The sequence below is a fragment of the Bolinopsis microptera genome, chromosome 7 (assembly GCF_026151205.1).
Source record: "Bolinopsis microptera isolate Bmic1 chromosome 7, MBARI_Bmic_1.0, whole genome shotgun sequence".
Classification (NCBI taxonomy): Eukaryota; Metazoa; Ctenophora; class Tentaculata; order Lobata; family Bolinopsidae; genus Bolinopsis; species Bolinopsis microptera.
This window is the reverse complement of record NC_087078.1, coordinates 11,620,027-11,639,190: the sequence shown is the minus strand read 5'-3', so window position 1 is coordinate 11,639,190 and position 19,164 is coordinate 11,620,027. Positions and strand designations below refer to the sequence as shown.

General features: G+C 44.8%; 1 protein-coding gene across 1 annotated transcript in view; it reads right to left on the bottom strand.

Moving 5' to 3' along the window:
- LOC134818697 (mucin-3B-like) overlaps positions 1-19,164 on the bottom strand; it is a gene marked incomplete at its 5' end in the record, with an annotated part of 79,541 nt that overhangs the window by 32,719 nt on the left and 27,658 nt on the right. Inside the window, 17 exons of the mRNA XM_063828336.1 lie at positions 343-430; positions 499-773; positions 1,030-1,266; positions 1,766-1,856; positions 4,730-4,833; positions 6,718-6,830; positions 7,023-7,539; positions 8,398-8,646; positions 8,816-9,089; positions 9,413-10,203; positions 10,392-10,816; positions 10,929-11,460; positions 11,588-11,680; positions 14,148-14,303; positions 14,592-14,639; positions 17,379-17,414; positions 18,960-19,129. Coding sequence (XP_063684406.1) covers positions 343-430; positions 499-773; positions 1,030-1,266; positions 1,766-1,856; positions 4,730-4,833; positions 6,718-6,830; positions 7,023-7,539; positions 8,398-8,646; positions 8,816-9,089; positions 9,413-10,203; positions 10,392-10,816; positions 10,929-11,460; positions 11,588-11,680; positions 14,148-14,303; positions 14,592-14,639; positions 17,379-17,414; positions 18,960-19,129 — 4,199 coding nt within the window. The remainder of the gene's footprint in view (positions 1-342; positions 431-498; positions 774-1,029; positions 1,267-1,765; positions 1,857-4,729; positions 4,834-6,717; positions 6,831-7,022; positions 7,540-8,397; positions 8,647-8,815; positions 9,090-9,412; positions 10,204-10,391; positions 10,817-10,928; positions 11,461-11,587; positions 11,681-14,147; positions 14,304-14,591; positions 14,640-17,378; positions 17,415-18,959; positions 19,130-19,164) is intronic.

Sequence of the window (19,164 nt, the reverse complement as noted above, 5' to 3'; positions counted from 1 at the left end):
GTTGTTGTACTGGATGAGCTTGATGGAGTGGTGGTTGAAGAAGTTGTTGTGCTAGATGAGCTAGAAGGCGTTGTTGTTGAGGATGATGTTGTGCTTGATGAACTGGAAGGTGTTGTTGTACTGGATGAGCTTGATGGAGTGGTGGTTGAAGAAGTTGTTGTGCTAGATGAGCTAGAAAGCGTTGTTGTTGAGGATGATGTTGTGCTTGATGAACTGGAAGGTGTTGTTGTACTGGATGAGCTTGATGGAGTGGTGGTTGAAGAAGTTGTTGTGCTAGATGAGCTAGAAGGCGTGTTTGTTGAGGGTGAAGTTGTCTTGATGAACGGAAGGTGTTTTTTGTACTGGATGAGCTTTAGGAGTGGGGTTGAAGAATTGTTGTGCTAGATGAGCTAGAAGGCGTTGTTGTGAGGGTGATGTTGTGCTTGATGAACTGGAAGGGGTTGTTGTACGGAGAGCTTTATGGAGTGGTGGTTGAAGAAAATTGTTGTGCTAGATGACTAAAGCGTTGTTGTTGAGGATGATGTTGTGCTTGATGAACTGTAAGGGGTTGTTGTACTGGATGAGCTTGATGGAGTGTTGGTGAAAAGTTGTTGTGCAGATGAGCTAGAAGCGTTGTTGTTGAGATAATTGTGCTTGATGAACTGGAAGGTGTTGTTGAAATGGATGACTTGATGAGTGGTGGGTTGAAAAGTTTGTTGTGCTAGATGAGCTAGAAGGCGTTGTGTTGAGGGTGAGTTGTGCTTGAGACTGGAAGGTGTTGTTGTACTGGATAGCTTGAGGAGTGGTGGTTGAAGAAGTTGTTGTGCTAGATGAGCTAGAAGGCGTTGTTGTTGAGGATGATGTTGTGCTTGATGAACTGGAAGGTGTTGTTGTACTGGATGAGCTTGATGGAGTGGTGGTTGAAGAAGTTGTTGTGCTAGATGAGCTAGAAGGCGTTGTTGTTGAGGATGATGTTGTGCTTGATGAACTGGAAGGTGTTGTTGTACTGGATGAGCTTGATGGAGTGGTGGTTGAAGAAGTTGTTGTGCTAGATGAGCTAGAAGGCGTTGTTGTTGAGGATGATGTTGTGCTTGATGAACTGGAAGGTGTTGTTGTACTGGATGAGCTTGATGGAGTGGTGGTTGAAGAAGTTGTTGTGCTAGATGAGCTAGAAGGCGTTGTTGTTGAGGATGATGTTGTGCTTGATGAACTGGAAGGTGTTGTTGTACTGGATGAGCTTGATGGAGTGGTGGTTGAAGAAGTTGTTGTGCTAGATGAGCTAGAAGGCGTTGTTGTTGAGGATGATGTTGTGCTTGATGAACTGGAAGGTGTTGTTGTACTGGATGAGCTTGATGGAGTGGTGGTTGAAGAAGTTGTTGTGCTAGATGAGCTAGAAGGCGTTGTTGTTGAGGATGATGTTGTGCTTGATGAACTGGAAGGTGTTGTTGTACTGGATGAGCTTGATGGAGTGGTGGTTGAAGAAGTTGTTGTGCTAGATGAGCTAGAAGGCGTTGTTGTTGAGGATGATGTTGTGCTTGATGAACTGGAAGGTGTTGTTGTACTGGATGAGCTTGATGGAGTGGTGGTTGAAGAAGTTGTTGTGCTAGATGAGCTAGAAGGCGTTGTTGTTGAGGATGATGTTGTGCTTGATGAACTGGAAGGTGTTGTTGTACTGGATGAGCTTGATGGAGTGGTGGTTGAAGAAGTTGTTGTGCTAGATGAGCTAGAAGGCGTTGTTGTTGAGGATGATGTTGTGCTTGAGGAACTGGAAGGGTGTTGTTGGTACTGGATGAGCTTGATGGAGTGTGGTTGAAGAAGTTGTTGTGCTAGATGAGCTAGAAGGCGTTGTGTGTTGAGGATGATGTTGGCTTGAAGAACTGGAAGGGTTTGTTGTACGGATAGCTGAGTGATGGGTTAAGAGTTGTGTTGGGTAGATGAGCTAGAAGGCGTTGTTGGGTTGAGAGATGTTGTCTTGATGAACTGGAAGGTGTTTTTTGTACTGGAGAGTGGTGTTTTTGGAAAAAAATTTTTTTTGGAAGGGTGGTTTAAGGTTTGGTGTTTGGGGTTTTTTTTTGCTAAAGACGAGGGGGGTTGAGAAGTTTGGTTTGGGAAAAAGGGTTTTTTTTAGATTGGGGGGGGTTTTTTTGGGGGTTTTGTCTAGAAATGGGAAAGGGTTTTTGTTGGGGGAGGTGGGGGTTGGAAGAAGGGTTTTTTTTTTGGGGTGAAAGTTGTTTGAGTGAGGGTTGTTTTTTGGGAAAGAAGGGGGTTTTAAGGGGTTTTTTGGGGGCCCCCCCCTTTTTTTGGGAAGAAGTTGTTTTTATTGGGGAAATTTTTGGGGTTTTTGGGGGAAAAAATTTTTTTTTCCCCCCCCCTTTTTAAAGGGGTTTTTTTGGAAGGGGTTTTTTTTTTTGAGGGTGGGTTGAAGGGTTTTTTTTTGGGTTTGGGGGTTTGGTTAAAAAGGGGCATCAAAGGTTTTTTAAAAGGTGGAGGATGGGGGGGTTTCTATGATGGGGTTGTTTTGGAGGGGGGCCGGGGGGTTTTTGGGGTTGTGGAAAGGGGTTAAAGGGGCTTTTGAGGGTGGTTTTGGGTTTTGCTAATGGGGGGTTTTGGTTTGGTGGGGGTGGGGGAAGGTGTTTTGTAGTTGGGGGGTTGTTTTTGGGGAAAAATTTTTTGTTTTAACTAAAGGGTTGTTTTGGTGGTTTGGGGGGGGTTTGGGGGGTTTTTCTGATGACAAAGGGGGGGGGTTGAGGGTTTGGTTTGGAAGGGAAAGGGGTTGGCGGGCGGGGGGGGGGTTTTTAGTGTGAAAGGGGGTTTTTAAAGGGGGGTGGAGGGTTTTTCGTGCTGTTTGGGGTTTGGGGTTTTTTGTTGAAGGGGGTTGGGGGGCTTTTTGGGGGGTGTTGTTTATGGGGGTTTTTGGGGTTTTTTGAAGAAGGGTTTTTAAAGGTTTGAAGGCGTTGTTTTTGAGGATGATGTTTTTGATGAACCCGGGGGGGGTTTTTAGTGGGGTGGGTTTAAAAAGGGGTTGTAGATGGTGGGGTTGGTTTTTGGGTTGTGTTGTGAAGAAGGTTTTTACTGGGACGGGGGGGGGGGGTTTAAGGTTTGGGGAATGGTGAAGGGTTGTTGTTGGAATGTTTGGGGGGGTGGGGGTGTTGTTTGTGAAGAAGGATGGTTTTGGGGGTTTTATGAGCTGAAGGCGTTTTTGAGATTGTTGTGCTGGAGGAAGGGTTTTGTAGGTGAGGGTTTTTTTTGGGAAGTGTTTTCTTGAGCTAAAATTGTTGTGGGGTTTGGTTTTGGTAATGGGTGGTGGTTTTGGGGGGGTTTAAAAAGGGTTTTTTTTTCTTAAAACAAGGGGGTTGTTGAGGGAGGGGTGGTTGTTTTAAGGTTTTTGTCGGGTTTAGAGGGTGGGTTTAAGAATTTTTTTGTATGATTGGGGTGTTGTGTTTATTTTTGAGAAGAAGGTGGTTTATGTGGTTTTTGGGGTTTGAAGGTGTGTGCTGATGATTGAAAAAGGGGGTTGGGTTTTTGGTGTGGGGAATGGGGGGTTTTTTGGGCTGGGTGAACTTGTGGTGGTGGTTGAAGAATTGTTTGCTAGAAGGGGGGGTTTTTTTGAGGTTTTTTGTTTTTTAAGGGGGGGTTTTTTGTTGGGAAAATTTTGAGGGGTGAAGGTTTTTGTGGTGAAGAAGTTTGTTGTGAGGAATGGGTTTTGGGGGGTTTTTAGTGATGGGGGGGGGTTAAAGGGGGAGGCTCGTTGTTTTTGGGCTTTTAAGGAAGCTTTGAGGTTTTGAGGGGGGTTTGGGTAAGCAAAGGGTGTTTAATTTTGCTTACGAAAGGGTTTTTTCTTTTTTGGGGTGGGAAAAGGGCGGGGTGAACTTTTTTTGAAATTGCTTAAAAAGGGGTTTGGCTTCCCCCTTTTGGGTTTTAAAATTTTTCCCCGGAAATAGGCTTTTTGGGGGTTTTCTGAAACTGGAGGTGTGTATTGTGAGCTTGGGGGTGGTTAGAATTTGTTGTCAGAAGTTGAGGCGTTTGTTGGGTGTTTTTTGATGAATGGGTTGTTTGACTGGAAGGTTTTAAAGGGTGGTGGTTTAAGAAGGGTTTTGGTTGAAGGGAAGTGTTGTTGAGGGAGTGTGTTTGAAGGGAAAGGTTTTGGTTGGTGTTGAGGAGTGGTGTGTGAAAGTTTGGGCTTGGAAAGGTAGGAGGGATTTGTTAGGGTGAAGGGGGTGTTGTAAGGAAGGTTGAGGGGTGGTGGTTTGGGGTTGGTTGAAAGAAGGTTGGTTGGGTGGAGTGGGGCTTGTGTTTAAGGGTGTTGTCTGATGAGCTGGAGGTGGTTGGATTGTGTCTTGATGAGTGTGGGGTGTTTTGGAGATTGGCTTAGAAAATGGCCGTTGGTTTTATGATGAGTGATGGGTTGAGAAGGGAAAGGGGTTGTATGGATGTGATGGAGGGGTTGAGTTTTTTGTGAGATGAGCTGAAGGGTGTGTTGGGAAGTTGGTTGATGTGGAAGGGGTTTTTTTATGTGTTGTGGAGTTTTTGAAAGTTGTTGTGAGATGTTTGGTTGTTGGAGAAGGTTGTTGCTTGGGTGTTTGGTTGGTTTTTTGAGCTGAAAGGAGTGGTGTTGAAGAATTGTGAGTGGTAGAAGGGTTGTTGTGAGATGGGCTTGTGAAGGAAGGTGTTGTTGGAAGAAGGTTTTGATGGTGGTTGAAGTTGTTTTTGAAGAGTGTGAGCTTATTTTTGGAAGGAGTTTTGTTGAAACTGAAGGGTTGTTGTAAGATGGTTGTGGGGTGGTTGAAGAGTTGTTGTGAGATATGGCGTGTTGAGGTGGGTTGTTTGTGACTGGAAGGTTGTTGTACTGGATGGCTTGAGGATTTTGGGGGTTTAAGAAGTTGTTGTTTCAGATGCTAGAAGGGTTTTTTTGGATGATGTTGTGTTGATGGGAGTGGTGTTTACTGAATGGTTGAAAGGAGGGTGGTTGGAATTTTGTTAGAGGTAAGGGTGGTTTTTGGGGGGTTTAATTTGATGGTGGAGGAGTTGTTTGTTGGGAGTAAAGGGTGTGGGAAGATGTGGCTTTAAAGGAAGGTGTTTGTTTGGAAGTTGTGGAGTGTGAGAGGAAGGTTGATTGTTAGGGTATTTGGGGGTTTAAGTTGTGGTTGATGAGCTGAAGGGTTTTTGTTTTGGGGAAAGTGTTTGGGGGTGAAGTGTTGTTGTTAAGGAGAGCTTAAATGGTGGTTGAGAAGTTGTTTGGACTAAGTCTGGGCGTTTTTTTGAGGAGTGTTGGTTGTTTGATGGTGAAGGGGTTTTTTGATGGGGAGTGGGTTGGGGTTTTAAGGAAAATTGTGTGCTAGGCTAGAAGGTTGGTGGAGAGGTTGTGGTTTGGGAAGGTTGTTGTAGAGAGTGAGTGGTGTTGAAGAAGTTGTTGGTCTGGAAAAACGAGGGTGTTTTAGGAATGTTGATGCTAGAGGGAAGGGTTGTTTTGGTAGATTTGAATGGAAGGGGTGGTTGAAGTGTGTGAGTGAGGGGGGTTGTTGTTGATGAAGAGGTTTTGGAGGGAAGTGTTTTGATGGGAAATGGGGGTGTTAGGAAGGTTGTTGGGAGGGAAAGGTTTTTGTTGAAGGATGATGAGGGTTGTGGAGGAAGGTGTTGTTTAGGGGAAAGGAGTGGTGTTTGAAGAAGTTGTTGTTGAAGATGAGGTGGGTTGTTAGGTTTTGTGGTGTGTGAAGGAAGTGTGTTGTACTGGATGGCTTGATGGGGGGTGTGGAAAAGGGGTTGTTTTTAGAAGGGTTTGTTGAAGGGGTTGTTGTGGATGAACGTGTTTTGTGGATGAGTTGATGGGTTGTGTTGAGAGTTTGTTTGAGTGTGAAGGTTTTTTTGGGAGTTGGTTGTGAACTGTGGTGTTGTGTCTGGTGTTGTGGGTGTTTGGGAAATGGGTTTTATGCAGAAGGTTGGTTTTTAGTGAGTTTGTGGAAAAGGAGGTGGTTGTGTGGTTGTGGGGGTTGAAAGGTTTTGGCGAGGCAGAGGTTTGTTGTTGAGATAGGTTTGTGACTGGGTTTTGCTGTGTTAAAAGGGGGTGAGAGTTGTTTGTTGAGAGAGGTTTGTGGGGTGTTGTGCTGAAGAGGGTTTTTAGGAGGGTGGGGGTTTTTTTTTTTTTTTTTTTTTTTTTTTTTTTTTTTTTTTTTTTTTTTTTTTTTTTTTTTTTTTTTTTTTTTTTTTTTTTTTTTTTTTTTTTTTTTTTTTTTTTTTTTTTTTTTTTTTTTTTTTTTTTTTTTTTTTTTTTTTTTTTTTTTTTTTTTTTTTTTTTTTTTTTTTTTTTTTTTTTTTTTTTTTTTTTTTTTTTTTTTTTTTTTTTTTTTTTTTTTTTTTTTTTTTTTTTTTTTTTTTTTTTTTTTTTTTTTTTTTTTTTTTTTTTTTTTTTTTTTTTTTTTTTTTTTTTTTTTTTTTTTTTTTTTTTTTTTTTTTTTTTTTTTTTTTTTTTTTTAGATGCTAGAGGCGTGTGTTGAGGATGAGTTTGGTGGTGGAAGTGTTGTTACGGATGAGCTGATGAGTGTGTTGAAGAGTGTTGTGCTAATGAGCAGAAGGCGTTGTTGAGGATATGTTGTCTTGATAACTGGAAGGTTTGTCTGGAGACTGAGAGTGGTTTGAAGAATTGTGTGCTAGATGAGCTAGAAGCTGGTTGAGATGAGTTGGCTTGATGAAGAAGTGTGTGTACTGGAAGTTGATGAGTGTGTTGAGAAGTTTGTGCAATACTGAGGGTTTGTTGAGATGATGTTTGCTTGATAAGGAAGGTGTTTTGTAGATGTTGAGTGGGGGAGAGTGTTGTGCAGATGAGCTAAAGGCGTTTTTGGTGAGTTGTTTGATGACTAGGTGTTGTTGTAGGAGACATTGGGTGTTGGTTTGTAGTGTGAGGGTGGATGTTTGAGAACATGTGTGTCGATGAGGTGGAGGTTAAGAAGTGGTTCTGGGTTGGTAATAGTGGTTGATGTGTTGTTGTTGGTGTTGGGTGTGAAGATTTGTTAAGGCTGGCTTGTGTGAGGAGATGTTTGTTGATGAACTGGAAGTGTTGTTGTCAGGTAAGGTTTGAAATTTGTGAGGACTAGAGGGTTGTTGTGAGGATAGTTGTGTGTTATGAGGTGTTTTGTCGGAGAGTTGGAGTGGTTGAGAATGTTGTGATGTGGGCGGTGGGGGTGTTGTGTTGGGGAGTTGTTGGGATGGTGTGGTGAGTTTGTGGTGGGGTGGTTGAGTTGGTTGGAGAGTGTTGTGAGTGTTGGGGGGGGGTGGATTGAGGAGTGGGGGTGTGGGGTGAGTGGGTGGGGGGGTTTTGGGAGTTAGAGAGGGGTGTTGTGGTATGTTGGGGAGGGTGTAGTGTGGGTGTTGGTTGTGAGGTGGGTGGGTGTGGTTGTTGGTGTGATGAGGTGTTGAGGAGTTGTTGGTGAGTGATGTTTTGTGGAGAGTTGGGTGGGTGAATGTTGTGATGGTGGGGGTTTGTGTGGGATAGTTGTGTTGATGAGGGTTTTGTGTGATGTGGAGTGGGGGTGTGTGTATGACGAAGGTGTTGTTGTGGTGAGTTGTCTGATGAGGTTTGGGTTGTGGTGGGATTGGGGGTTGGTTGTTTGGTGGGGGGGTGTGTGGGTTGTTGTGAGATGACGGGTGGGGGTGTGTGGGGGGGAAGGTTGGTTGGGTGGTAGGTGGGTTTTGGGGGGTTTTGGTTGGAGTTTGTTGAGGTGGGTGGTGTTGGATGTTTGGTGGGTTTTAGGTTATGTGGGTTTTTGGGGTTGAGTGTGTGAGTTTGAGGGGGTTGTTGTGGGAGTGTTGTAGGGTGTTTGAGTGATGTGGGTGGGGGTTGTTGGTGTGGGTTGTGTGAGGTGATGTGTGTTGGTGTTGTTGGTGTTGGTAGTAGGTTTTGGGTTGATTGTGGGAGTGGTTAAGGGGGTGTTGGTGTGGAGTTTAGATGGTGGGGTATGTGTTGGGGGTGTTGTTGATGTGATGTGTTGTTGTTTTTGTGTATTGTTTAGTGGGAGGGGTGGGGTTTGGGGTGGTGTGTGTTGTGAGGGGGTTGGGTGTTGTTGAGTTGGGGGGGTTGTAGGTTGTAAATTGTTGGTGTGTGGTTTGTGTTGTGTAGTGAGTGAAGGGTTGTGTTGAGGGTTTGTTGTAGTGGAGAGATGGGGGTTTAGAGTGTGTAATGTGGGTGGGGGATGAGTGTGTGTGGTGGGGGTTGTTGTGTAGTGTGTGTTGGAGTTTGTTGGAGAGTAGACGTGGTTGGAGTGGTCTAGCGGAGTGTGTTGTGAAGGATGGGTGGTGAAAGTTGTTGGCTAGATGACTAGAAGGTGTGTGAGGTGAGTTGTGCTTGAGACTGGAAGGTTTGTGTATGAGGCTGATGATGGTGGGTGAGGTGTTGTGCAGAAGCAGGGTTGTTGGGTGGTTGGTTACGGAGGGTTGTTGTACGGATAGCTGATGAGTGGTGGTTGAAGAGTTGTTGGTAGAGGAGTAGAGTTGTTGTGAGGATGGTGGCTGGAACTGAGGGTTGTTGTACTGGAGAGTGATGGGGTGGTTGAAGTTTGGTGATGAAAAGGGTGTTGTTGGGATGTGTTTGTTGATGATGAAGGTGTGTTGAGGATGAGTGTGGGTGGTGTGAGAAGTGTTGTTAGAGAGAAAGGGGTGTTGGGATGATTGGTGAGACTGGAAGGTTTGTGTAGATGACTGATGGAGTTGGTTAGAATTTTGTAGTGGAGTAGAGGTGTTGTGGTATTTGTGTTATGGAGGTTTTTGTATGGTGTGATGGAGGGTGTGAGTGTGTGGATGATGAGGTTGTTGTGATGTGGTGTTGATGACGGAAGGGTGGTTGAACTTGATGAGTGGTGGTTGGGTTTTGTTGTATGATTGTTGTGAGGGGGTTTGGGGTGTGTGTTGATGTTGATGGAGGTGTTGGTTGTTGGTGATAGCAGGTTGTTTTGGGATGATGTGTGTTGATGAAGTGTTGGGCTGTGATGAGGGGGTGGTGGTGGTGGGATGGTGTGATTGTTTTAATGGAGGTTGTTGTAGGTGGCTTGGAGTGGGGTTGAGAAGTTGGTGTGATAGCTAGGCGTGTTGTTGGAGATTGTGTGGGGGGTTGTTGGGATGAGCTTGGTGGGGTTGAGAATTGTTTAGATAGGAAGGCGTTTTGTTGGAGTTGTTTTGGATGGTGTACATGGTTGTGGTGTTATGTTGATATAGAGGGTGTGAAGAGTTGTTGTGATTTGTTAGGATGGAGGGTGGTTGGTGTTATAGGGGGTTTGTTGAAGGTTGTGTTGTGCGAGGGTTGGAGAGTGATGGTTGAAGAGTTGGAGAGAGCTGAAGGGTTGTTGTTGAGGAATGTTGTGTGTGTGGGGTTTGAGGATGAGCGATGAGTGGTTAAGGTGTTGTGTAGTAGTAAAGCGTGTTGTTGAGAGATGTTGTGTTGATGAACTGGAGGTTTGTTGATCTTGTGGATGGTGTTGAAGAAGTGTGTGCAGTACTGAAGGTTGTTGTTGAGATGATGTTGTGATTGTTGCGGGTAGGTGGTGGTTTGGTTGAGACGGGTTGAGTGGTGGTTGTATGGGTTGTTGGTTTTGAGAGTGGGGTTGTTGTGAGGTGAGGTTGTTGGATTGTGGTGATGGAGTTGTTGTGTGTGAGAGTTGAAGGTGTTTGGTCTGGCGTGTTGGGATTGTGTGTGAATGATGTTGATGGAAGATGAGGTTTGAAGTTTTGGTATGGTAAAGTTTGTTGGTAGTGGACTATGTGTTGCGGAACTGATGGTGGTGGTGAAGATTGTTGTGAGAAGTAGAGGTGTTGTGAGTTGTGGTGGATTGTTGTAGGATGTGGTGGTGGTTGAGATTGGGTGGGTGGGGTTGTTTGGTTGTTGTGTTGTTGGAGGTGTGTTGTTGGTGTGTGAGTGTGGTTAGGTTGGGGTGAATGTTGAGAGGTTGGATGTGGTGGTTGATGTGTTGTGAGGTGGTGAGTGTTGGCGTTGTTGTTGAGGAGTTTAGGTGTGGATGGGGGGGGGGGGAGGTGGAGATGGTGGGTGGGGGTTGTTGGGGGGAGTGTGGTGATGTGGAGGGGGGATGTTGTGGGGGGAGGTGTTTGGGATATGTGGGGCGAGGTGGATGGTGTTGTGTGGTGGAGTGTTGGTGTTAGTTGTTGTGGTGTTGTTTGATGATAGGTGTTGTAGGTGAGTGGGGGGTTGGGTGTGTGTGATGTGGCTTGTTGTGAGTGATGTGGCTTGAAGAAGGTTGTTTACGGTGACTGATGAGTGGTGGTTAAGAATTGTTTCAATATGAGGCTTGTGTTGGAGATGTTGTCTTGAGACTGAGGTGTTTTGTCTGTGGTTGATGAGTGGTGTTAAAGTTGTTTGCTATGACAGGGCGTTGTTGTGAGAGATTTGTCTTGAGAACTGAAGGGTGTTGTACGGATGAGCGTGGGTGGTGGTAAGGGTTGGTTAGAAGAAAGGCGTTGTTGTTGAGATGAGTTTCTGAGACGGAAGGTGTTGTGTTGGATGACTTAGAGTGGTGGTGAAGAAGTTGTTGTGCTAGAGAGCTGAGCTTTGTTGAGGATGATGTTGGCTTGATGATGAGTGTTTGTACTGGTACTTGAGGAGGGTGAAGAAGTTGTGTAGTGACTAGAAGGCGTGTGTTGAGGATGTTTGTGCTTGATGACTGGAAGGTGTTGTTTACGGAGAGCTTGAGAGTGGGTTGAAGAAGTGTTGTGCTAGATACTAGAAGCGTGTTGTGAGGATGAGTGTGTGTGAACTGAGGGTTGTTGTACTGAAGTTGATGGAGTGTGTGAAGGTTGTGTGCTATGACAAGCGTTGTTGTTGAGGAATTTGTGCTGATGACTGAAGTGTTTTGACTGGATGCTTGTGGGGGGGTAAGAAGTTGTTGTGCAGATGAGCTAGAGGCGTTTTTGTTGAGATGATGTTGTGCTTGATAACTGAAGGTGTGTTGTACTGGAGACTGATGGAGTGTGGTTGAATTGTTGGCAGATAGCTAGAGGCTTGTTGTGAGGATGATGTTGTGCTGAGAACTGGAAGGGTTGTGTACGGTGACTGTGAGTGGTTAAGAAGTTTTTGCTAGTAGCTGAGGCGTTGTGTTGAGGAGATGTGTGCTTGATGACTGAGGGTTTGTTGATGTGATGAGGTTGAAGGTGTTGTTTTGCTTTGTTGAGGATTGTGATGATGAAGGTGTTTTGAGGATGTGATGATGGTGAAGTTGGAATAGACGTTGTTGGAGTGGTCTGCTGAGGTGTGTTAACTGATGTGAGTTGTTGAAGAATTGTTGTGCTAGATGAGCTAGAAGGGTTGTGTAGGAGTTTGCTAGACGGAAGGGTTTTGTCGGATGACTGTGATGGAGTGGTGGTTGAAGAAGGTGTTGTGCTAGATGAGCTAGAAGGCGTTGTGTGTTGAGGATGTGTTGTGCTTGATGAACTGGAAGGTGTTGTTGTACTGGATGACTTGAGGAGTGGGTTGAAGAAGTTGTTGTGCTAGATGAGCTAGAAGGCGTTGTTGTTGAGGATGATGTTGTGCTTGATGAACTGAAGGTGTTGTTGTACTGGATGAGCTTGATGGAGTGGTGGTTGAAGAAGTTGTTGTGCTAGATGACTAGAAGGCGTTGTTGTTGAGGATGATGTTGGTGCTTGATGAACTGGAAGGTGTTGTTGTACTGGATGAGCTTGATGGAGTGTGGTTGAAGAAAGTTGTTGTCTAGATGAGCTAGAAGGAGTTGTTTGTTGAGGATGATGTTGTGCTTGATGAACGGAAGGTGTTGTGTACTGGATGAGCTTGATGGAGTGGTGTTGAAGAAGTTGTTGTGCTAGATGAGCTAGAAGGCGTTGTTGTTGAGGATGATGTTGTGCTGAGGAACTGGAAGGTGTTTTGTACTGGATGAGCTGTAGGGAGTGGTGGTTGAAGAAGTTGTTGTGCTAGATGAGCTAGAAGGGGCGTTGTTGTTGAGGATGATGTTGTGCTTGATGAACTGGAAGGTGTTGTTGTACTGATGACTTGATGGAGTGGTGGTTGAAGAAGTTGTTGTGCTAGATGAGCTAGAAGGCGTTGTTGTTGAGGATGATGTTGTGCTTGATGAACTGGAAGGTGTTGTTGTACTGGATGAGCTTGATGGAGTGGTGGTTGAAGAAGTTGTTGTGCTAGATGAGCTAGAAGGCGTTGTTGTTGAGGATGATGTTGTGCTTGATGAACTGGAAGGTGTTGTTGTACTGGATGAGCTTGATGGAGTGGTGGTTGAAGAAGTTGTTGTGCTAGATGAGCTAGAAGGCGTTGTTGTTGAGGATGATGTTGTGCTTGATGAACTGGAAGGTGTTGTTGTACTGGATGAGCTTGATGGAGTGGTGGTTGAAGAAGTTGTTGTGCTAGATGAGCTAGAAGGCGTTGTTGTTGAGGATGATGTTGTGCTTGATGAACTGGAAGGTGTTGTTGTACTGGATGAGCTTGATGGAGTGGTGGTTGAAGAAGTTGTTGTGCTAGATGAGCTAGAAGGCGTTGTTGTTGAGGATGATGTTGTGCTTGATGAACTGGAAGGTGTTGTTGTACTGGATGAGCTTGATGGAGTGGTGGTTGAAGAAGTTGTTGTGCTAGATGAGCTAGAAGGCGTTGTTGTTGAGGATGATGTTGTGCTTGATGAACTGGAAGGTGTTGTTGTACTGGATGAGCTTGATGGAGTGGTGGTTGAAGAAGTTGTTGTGCTAGATGAGCTAGAAGGCGTTGTTGTTGAGGATGATGTTGTGCTTGATGAACTGGAAGGTGTTGTTGTACTGGATGAGCTTGATGGAGTGGTGGTTGAAGAAGTTGTTGTGCTAGATGAGCTAGAAGGCGTTGTTGTTGAGGATGATGTTGTGCTTGATGAACTGGAAGGTGTTGTTGTACTGGATGAGCTTGATGGAGTGGTGGTTGAAGAAGTTGTTGTGCTAGATGAGCTAGAAGGCGTTGTTGTTGAGGATGATGTTGTGCTTGATGAACTGGAAGGTGTTGTTGTACTGGATGAGCTTGATGGAGTGGTGGTTGAAGAAGTTGTTGTGCTAGATGAGCTAGAAGGCGTTGTTGTTGAGGATGATGTTGTGCTTGATGAACTGGAAGGTGTTGTTGTACTGGATGAGCTTGATGGAGTGGTGGTTGAAGAAGTTGTTGTGCTAGATGAGCTAGAAGGCGTTGTTGTTGAGGATGATGTTGTGCTTGATGAACTGGAAGGTGTTGTTGTACTGGATGAGCTTGATGGAGTGGTGGTTGAAGAAGTTGTTGTGCTAGATGAGCTAGAAGGCGTTGTTGTTGAGGATGATGTTGTGCTTGATGAACTGGAAGGTGTTGTTGTACTGGATGAGCTTGATGGAGTGGTGGTTGAAGAAGTTGTTGTGCTAGATGAGCTAGAAGGCGTTGTTGTTGAGGATGATGTTGTGCTTGATGAACTGGAAGGTGTTGTTGTACTGGATGAGCTTGATGGAGTGGTGGTTGAAGAAGTTGTTGTGCTAGATGAGCTAGAAGGCGTTGTTGTTGAGGATGATGTTGTGCTTGATGAACTGGAAGGTGTTGTTGTACTGGATGAGCTTGATGGAGTGGTGGTTGAAGAAGTTGTTGTGCTAGATGAGCTAGAAGGCGTTGTTGTTGAGGATGATGTTGTGCTTGATGAACTGGAAGGTGTTGTTGTACTGGATGAGCTTGATGGAGTGGTGGTTGAAGAAGTTGTTGTGCTAGATGAGCTAGAAGGCGTTGTTGTTGAGGATGATGTTGTGCTTGATGAACTGGAAGGTGTTGTTGTACTGGATGAGCTTGATGGAGTGGTGGTTGAAGAAGTTGTTGTGCTAGATGAGCTAGAAGGCGTTGTTGTTGAGGATGATGTTGTGCTTGATGAACTGGAAGGTGTTGTTGTACTGGATGAGCTTGATGGAGTGGTGGTTGAAGAAGTTGTTGTGCTAGATGAGCTAGAAGGCGTTGTTGTTGAGGATGATGTTGTGCTTGATGAACTGGAAGGTGTTGTTGTACTGGATGAGCTTGATGGAGTGGTGGTTGAAGAAGTTGTTGTGCTAGATGAGCTAGAAGGCGTTGTTGTTGAGGATGATGTTGTGCTTGATGAACTGGAAGGTGTTGTTGTACTGGATGAGCTTGATGGAGTGGTGGTTGAAGAAGTTGTTGTGCTAGATGAGCTAGAAGGCGTTGTTGTTGAGGATGATGTTGTGCTTGATGAACTGGAAGGTGTTGTTGTACTGGATGAGCTTGATGGAGTGGTGGTTGAAGAAGTTGTTGTGCTAGATGAGCTAGAAGGCGTTGTTGTTGAGGATGATGTTGTGCTTGATGAACTGGAAGGTGTTGTTGTACTGGATGAGCTTGATGGAGTGGTGGTTGAAGAAGTTGTTGTGCTAGATGAGCTAGAAGGCGTTGTTGTTGAGGATGATGTTGTGCTTGATGAACTGGAAGGTGTTGTTGTACTGGATGAGCTTGATGGAGTGGTGGTTGAAGAAGTTGTTGTGCTAGATGAGCTAGAAGGCGTTGTTGTTGAGGATGATGTTGTGCTTGATGAACTGGAAGGTGTTGTTGTACTGGATGAGCTTGATGGAGTGGTGGTTGAAGAAGTTGTTGTGCTAGATGAGCTAGAAGGCGTTGTTGTTGAGGATGATGTTGTGCTTGATGAACTGGAAGGTGTTGTTGTACTGGATGAGCTTGATGGAGTGGTGGTTGAAGAAGTTGTTGTGCTAGATGAGCTAGAAGGCGTTGTTGTTGAGGATGATGTTGTGCTTGATGAACTGGAAGGTGTTGTTGTACTGGATGAGCTTGATGGAGTGGTGGTTGAAGAAGTTGTTGTGCTAGATGAGCTAGAAGGCGTTGTTGTTGAGGATGATGTTGTGCTTGATGAACTGGAAGGTGTTGTTGTACTGGATGAGCTTGATGGAGTGGTGGTTGAAGAAGTTGTTGTGCTAGATGAGCTAGAAGGCGTTGTTGTTGAGGATGATGTTGTGCTTGATGAACTGGAAGGTGTTGTTGTACTGGATGAGCTTGATGGAGTGGTGGTTGAAGAAGTTGTTGTGCTAGATGAGCTAGAAGGCGTTGTTGTTGAGGATGATGTTGTGCTTGATGAACTGGAAGGTGTTGTTGTACTGGATGAGCTTGATGGAGTGGTGGTTGAAGAAGTTGTTGTGCTAGATGAGCTAGAAGGCGTTGTTGTTGAGGATGATGTTGTGCTTGATGAACTGGAAGGTGTTGTTGTACTGGATGAGCTTGATGGAGTGGTGGTTGAAGAAGTTGTTGTGCTAGATGAGCTAGAAGGCGTTGTTGTTGAGGATGATGTTGTGCTTGATGAACTGGAAGGTGTTGTTGTACTGGATGAGCTTGATGGAGTGGTGGTTGAAGAAGTTGTTGTGCTAGATGAGCTAGAAGGCGTTGTTGTTGAGGATGATGTTGTGCTTGATGAACTGGAAGGTGTTGTTGTACTGGATGAGCTTGATGGAGTGGTGGTTGAAGAAGTTGTTGTGCTAGATGAGCTAGAAGGCGTTGTTGTTGAGGATGATGTTGTGCTTGATGAACTGGAAGGTGTTGTTGTACTGGATGAGCTTGATGGAGTGGTGGTTGAAGAAGTTGTTGTGCTAGATGAGCTAGAAGGCGTTGTTGTTGAGGATGATGTTGTGCTTGATGAACTGGAAGGTGTTGTTGTACTGGATGAGCTTGATGGAGTGGTGGTTGAAGAAGTTGTTGTGCTAGATGAGCTAGAAGGCGTTGTTGTTGAGGATGATGTTGTGCTTGATGAACTGGAAGGTGTTGTTGTACTGGATGAGCTTGATGGAGTGGTGGTTGAAGAAGTTGTTGTGCTAGATGAGCTAGAAGGCGTTGTTGTTGAGGATGATGTTGTGCTTGATGAACTGGAAGGTGTTGTTGTACTGGATGAGCTTGATGGAGTGGTGGTTGAAGAAGTTGTTGTGCTAGATGAGCTAGAAGGCGTTGTTGTTGAGGATGATGTTGTGCTTGATGAACTGGAAGGTGTTGTTGTACTGGATGAGCTTGATGGAGTGGTGGTTGAAGAAGTTGTTGTGCTAGATGAGCTAGAAGGCGTTGTTGTTGAGGATGATGTTGTGCTTGATGAACTGGAAGGTGTTGTTGTACTGGATGAGCTTGATGGAGTGGTGGTTGAAGAAGTTGTTGTGCTAGATGAGCTAGAAGGCGTTGTTGTTGAGGATGATGTTGTGCTTGATGAACTGGAAGGTGTTGTTGTACTGGATGAGCTTGATGGAGTGGTGGTTGAAGAAGTTGTTGTGCTAGATGAGCTAGAAGGCGTTGTTGTTGAGGATGATGTTGTGCTTGATGAACTGGAAGGTGTTGTTGTACTGGATGAGCTTGATGGAGTGGTGGTTGAAGAAGTTGTTGTGCTAGATGAGCTAGAAGGCGTTGTTGTTGAGGATGATGTTGTGCTTGATGAACTGGAAGGTGTTGTTGTACTGGATGAGCTTGATGGAGTGGTGGTTGAAGAAGTTGTTGTGCTAGATGAGCTAGAAGGCGTTGTTGTTGAGGATGATGTTGTGCTTGATGAACTGGAAGGTGTTGTTGTACTGGATGAGCTTGATGGAGTGGTGGTTGAAGAAGTTGTTGTGCTAGATGAGCTAGAAGGCGTTGTTGTTGAGGATGATGTTGTGCTTGATGAACTGGAAGGTGTTGTTGTACTGGATGAGCTTGATGGAGTGGTGGTTGAAGAAGTTGTTGTGCTAGATGAGCTAGAAGGCGTTGTTGTTGAGGATGATGTTGTGCTTGATGAACTGGAAGGTGTTGTTGTACTGGATGAGCTTGATGGAGTGGTGGTTGAAGAAGTTGTTGTGCTAGATGAGCTAGAAGGCGTTGTTGTTGAGGATGATGTTGTGCTTGATGAACTGGAAGGTGTTGTTGTACTGGATGAGCTTGATGGAGTGGTGGTTGAAGAAGTTGTTGTGCTAGATGAGCTAGAAGGCGTTGTTGTTGAGGATGATGTTGTGCTTGATGAACTGGAAGGTGTTGTTGTACTGGATGAGCTTGATGGAGTGGTGGTTGAAGAAGTTGTTGTGCTAGATGAGCTAGAAGGCGTTGTTGTTGAGGATGATGTTGTGCTTGATGAACTGGAAGGTGTTGTTGTACTGGATGAGCTTGATGGAGTGGTGGTTGAAGAAGTTGTTGTGCTAGATGAGCTAGAAGGCGTTGTTGTTGAGGATGATGTTGTGCTTGATGAACTGGAAGGTGTTGTTGTACTGGATGAGCTTGATGGAGTGGTGGTTGAAGAAGTTGTTGTGCTAGATGAGCTAGAAGGCGTTGTTGTTGAGGATGATGTTGTGCTTGATGAACTGGAAGGTGTTGTTGTACTGGATGAGCTTGATGGAGTGGTGGTTGAAGAAGTTGTTGTGCTAGATGAGCTAGAAGGCGTTGTTGTTGAGGATGATGTTGTGCTTGATGAACTGGAAGGTGTTGTTGTACTGGATGAGCTTGATGGAGTGGTGGTTGAAGAAGTTGTTGTGCTAGATGAGCTAGAAGGCGTTGTTGTTGAGGATGATGTTGTGCTTGATGAACTGGAAGGTGTTGTTGTACTGGATGAGCTTGATGGAGTGGTGGTTGAAGAAGTTGTTGTGCTAGATGAGCTAGAAGGCGTTGTTGTTGAGGATGATGTTGTGCTTGATGAACTGGAAGGTGTTGTTGTACTGGATGAGCTTGATGGAGTGGTGGTTGAAGAAGTTGTTGTGCTAGATGAGCTAGAAGGCGTTGTTGTTGAGGATGATGTTGTGCTTGATGAACTGGAAGGTGTTGTTGTACTGGATGAGCTTGATGGAGTGGTGGTTGAAGAAGTTGTTGTGCTAGATGAGCTAGAAGGCGTTGTTGTTGAGGATGATGTTGTGCTTGATGAACTGGAAGGTGTTGTTGTACTGGATGAGCTTGATGGAGTGGTGGTTGAAGAAGTTGTTGTGCTAGATGAGCTAGAAGGCGTTGTTGTTGAGGATGATGTTGTGCTTGATGAACTGGAAGGTGTTGTTGTACTGGATGAGCTTGATGGAGTGGTGGTTGAAGAAGTTGTTGTGCTAGATGAGCTAGAAGGCGTTGTTGTTGAGGATGATGTTGTGCTTGATGAACTGGAAGGTGTTGTTGTACTGGATGAGCTTGATGGAGTGGTGGTTGAAGAAGTTGTTGTGCTAGATGAGCTAGAAGGCGTTGTTGTTGAGGATGATGTTGTGCTTGATGAACTGGAAGGTGTTGTTGTACTGGATGAGCTTGATGGAGTGGTGGTTGAAGAAGTTGTTGTGCTAGATGAGCTAGAAGGCGTTGTTGTTGAGGATGATGTTGTGCTTGATGAACTGGAAGGTGTTGTTGTACTGGATGAGCTTGATGGAGTGGTGGTTGAAGAAGTTGTTGTGCTAGATGAGCTAGAAGGCGTTGTTGTTGAGGATGATGTTGTGCTTGATGAACTGGAAGGTGTTGTTGTACTGGATGAGCTTGATGGAGTGGTGGTTGAAGAAGTTGTTGTGCTAGATGAGCTAGAAGGCGTTGTTGTTGAGGATGATGTTGTGCTTGATGAACTGGAAGGTGTTGTTGTACTGGATGAGCTTGATGGAGTGGTGGTTGAAGAAGTTGTTGTGCTAGATGAGCTAGAAGGCGTTGTTGTTGAGGATGATGTTGTGCTTGATGAACTGGAAGGTGTTGTTGTACTGGATGAGCTTGATGGAGTGGTGGTTGAAGAAGTTGTTGTGCTAGATGAGCTAGAAGGCGTTGTTGTTGAGGATGATGTTGTGCTTGATGAACTGGAAGGTGTTGTTGTACTGGATGAGCTTGATGGAGTGGTGGTTGAAGAAGTTGTTGTGCTAGATGAGCTAGAAGGCGTTGTTGTTGAGGATGATGTTGTGCTTGATGAACTGGAAGGTGTTGTTGTACTGGATGAGCTTGATGGAGTGGTGGTTGAAGAAGTGTTGGGTGAGACTAAACGTTTTTTTTTGAGGGATGTTGTGCTGATGAACGAAGGGGTTTTTGTACTGGATGAAACTTTTGGAGTGGTGGGTTTAAGAATTGTTTTGGGAAATGACAAAGGGTTTTTTGTTGAGGAGATGTTTTGCTTGAAGAACTGGAAGTTTTGTTGACGATAGCTGATGATGGTGGTTAAAAAGTTTTTGCAGATAGCAAAGGCTGGTTTTTGAGGGTAGTTTTTCTTTATAACTGGAAAGGGGTTTTTTAGGGTGACTTGATGGGGT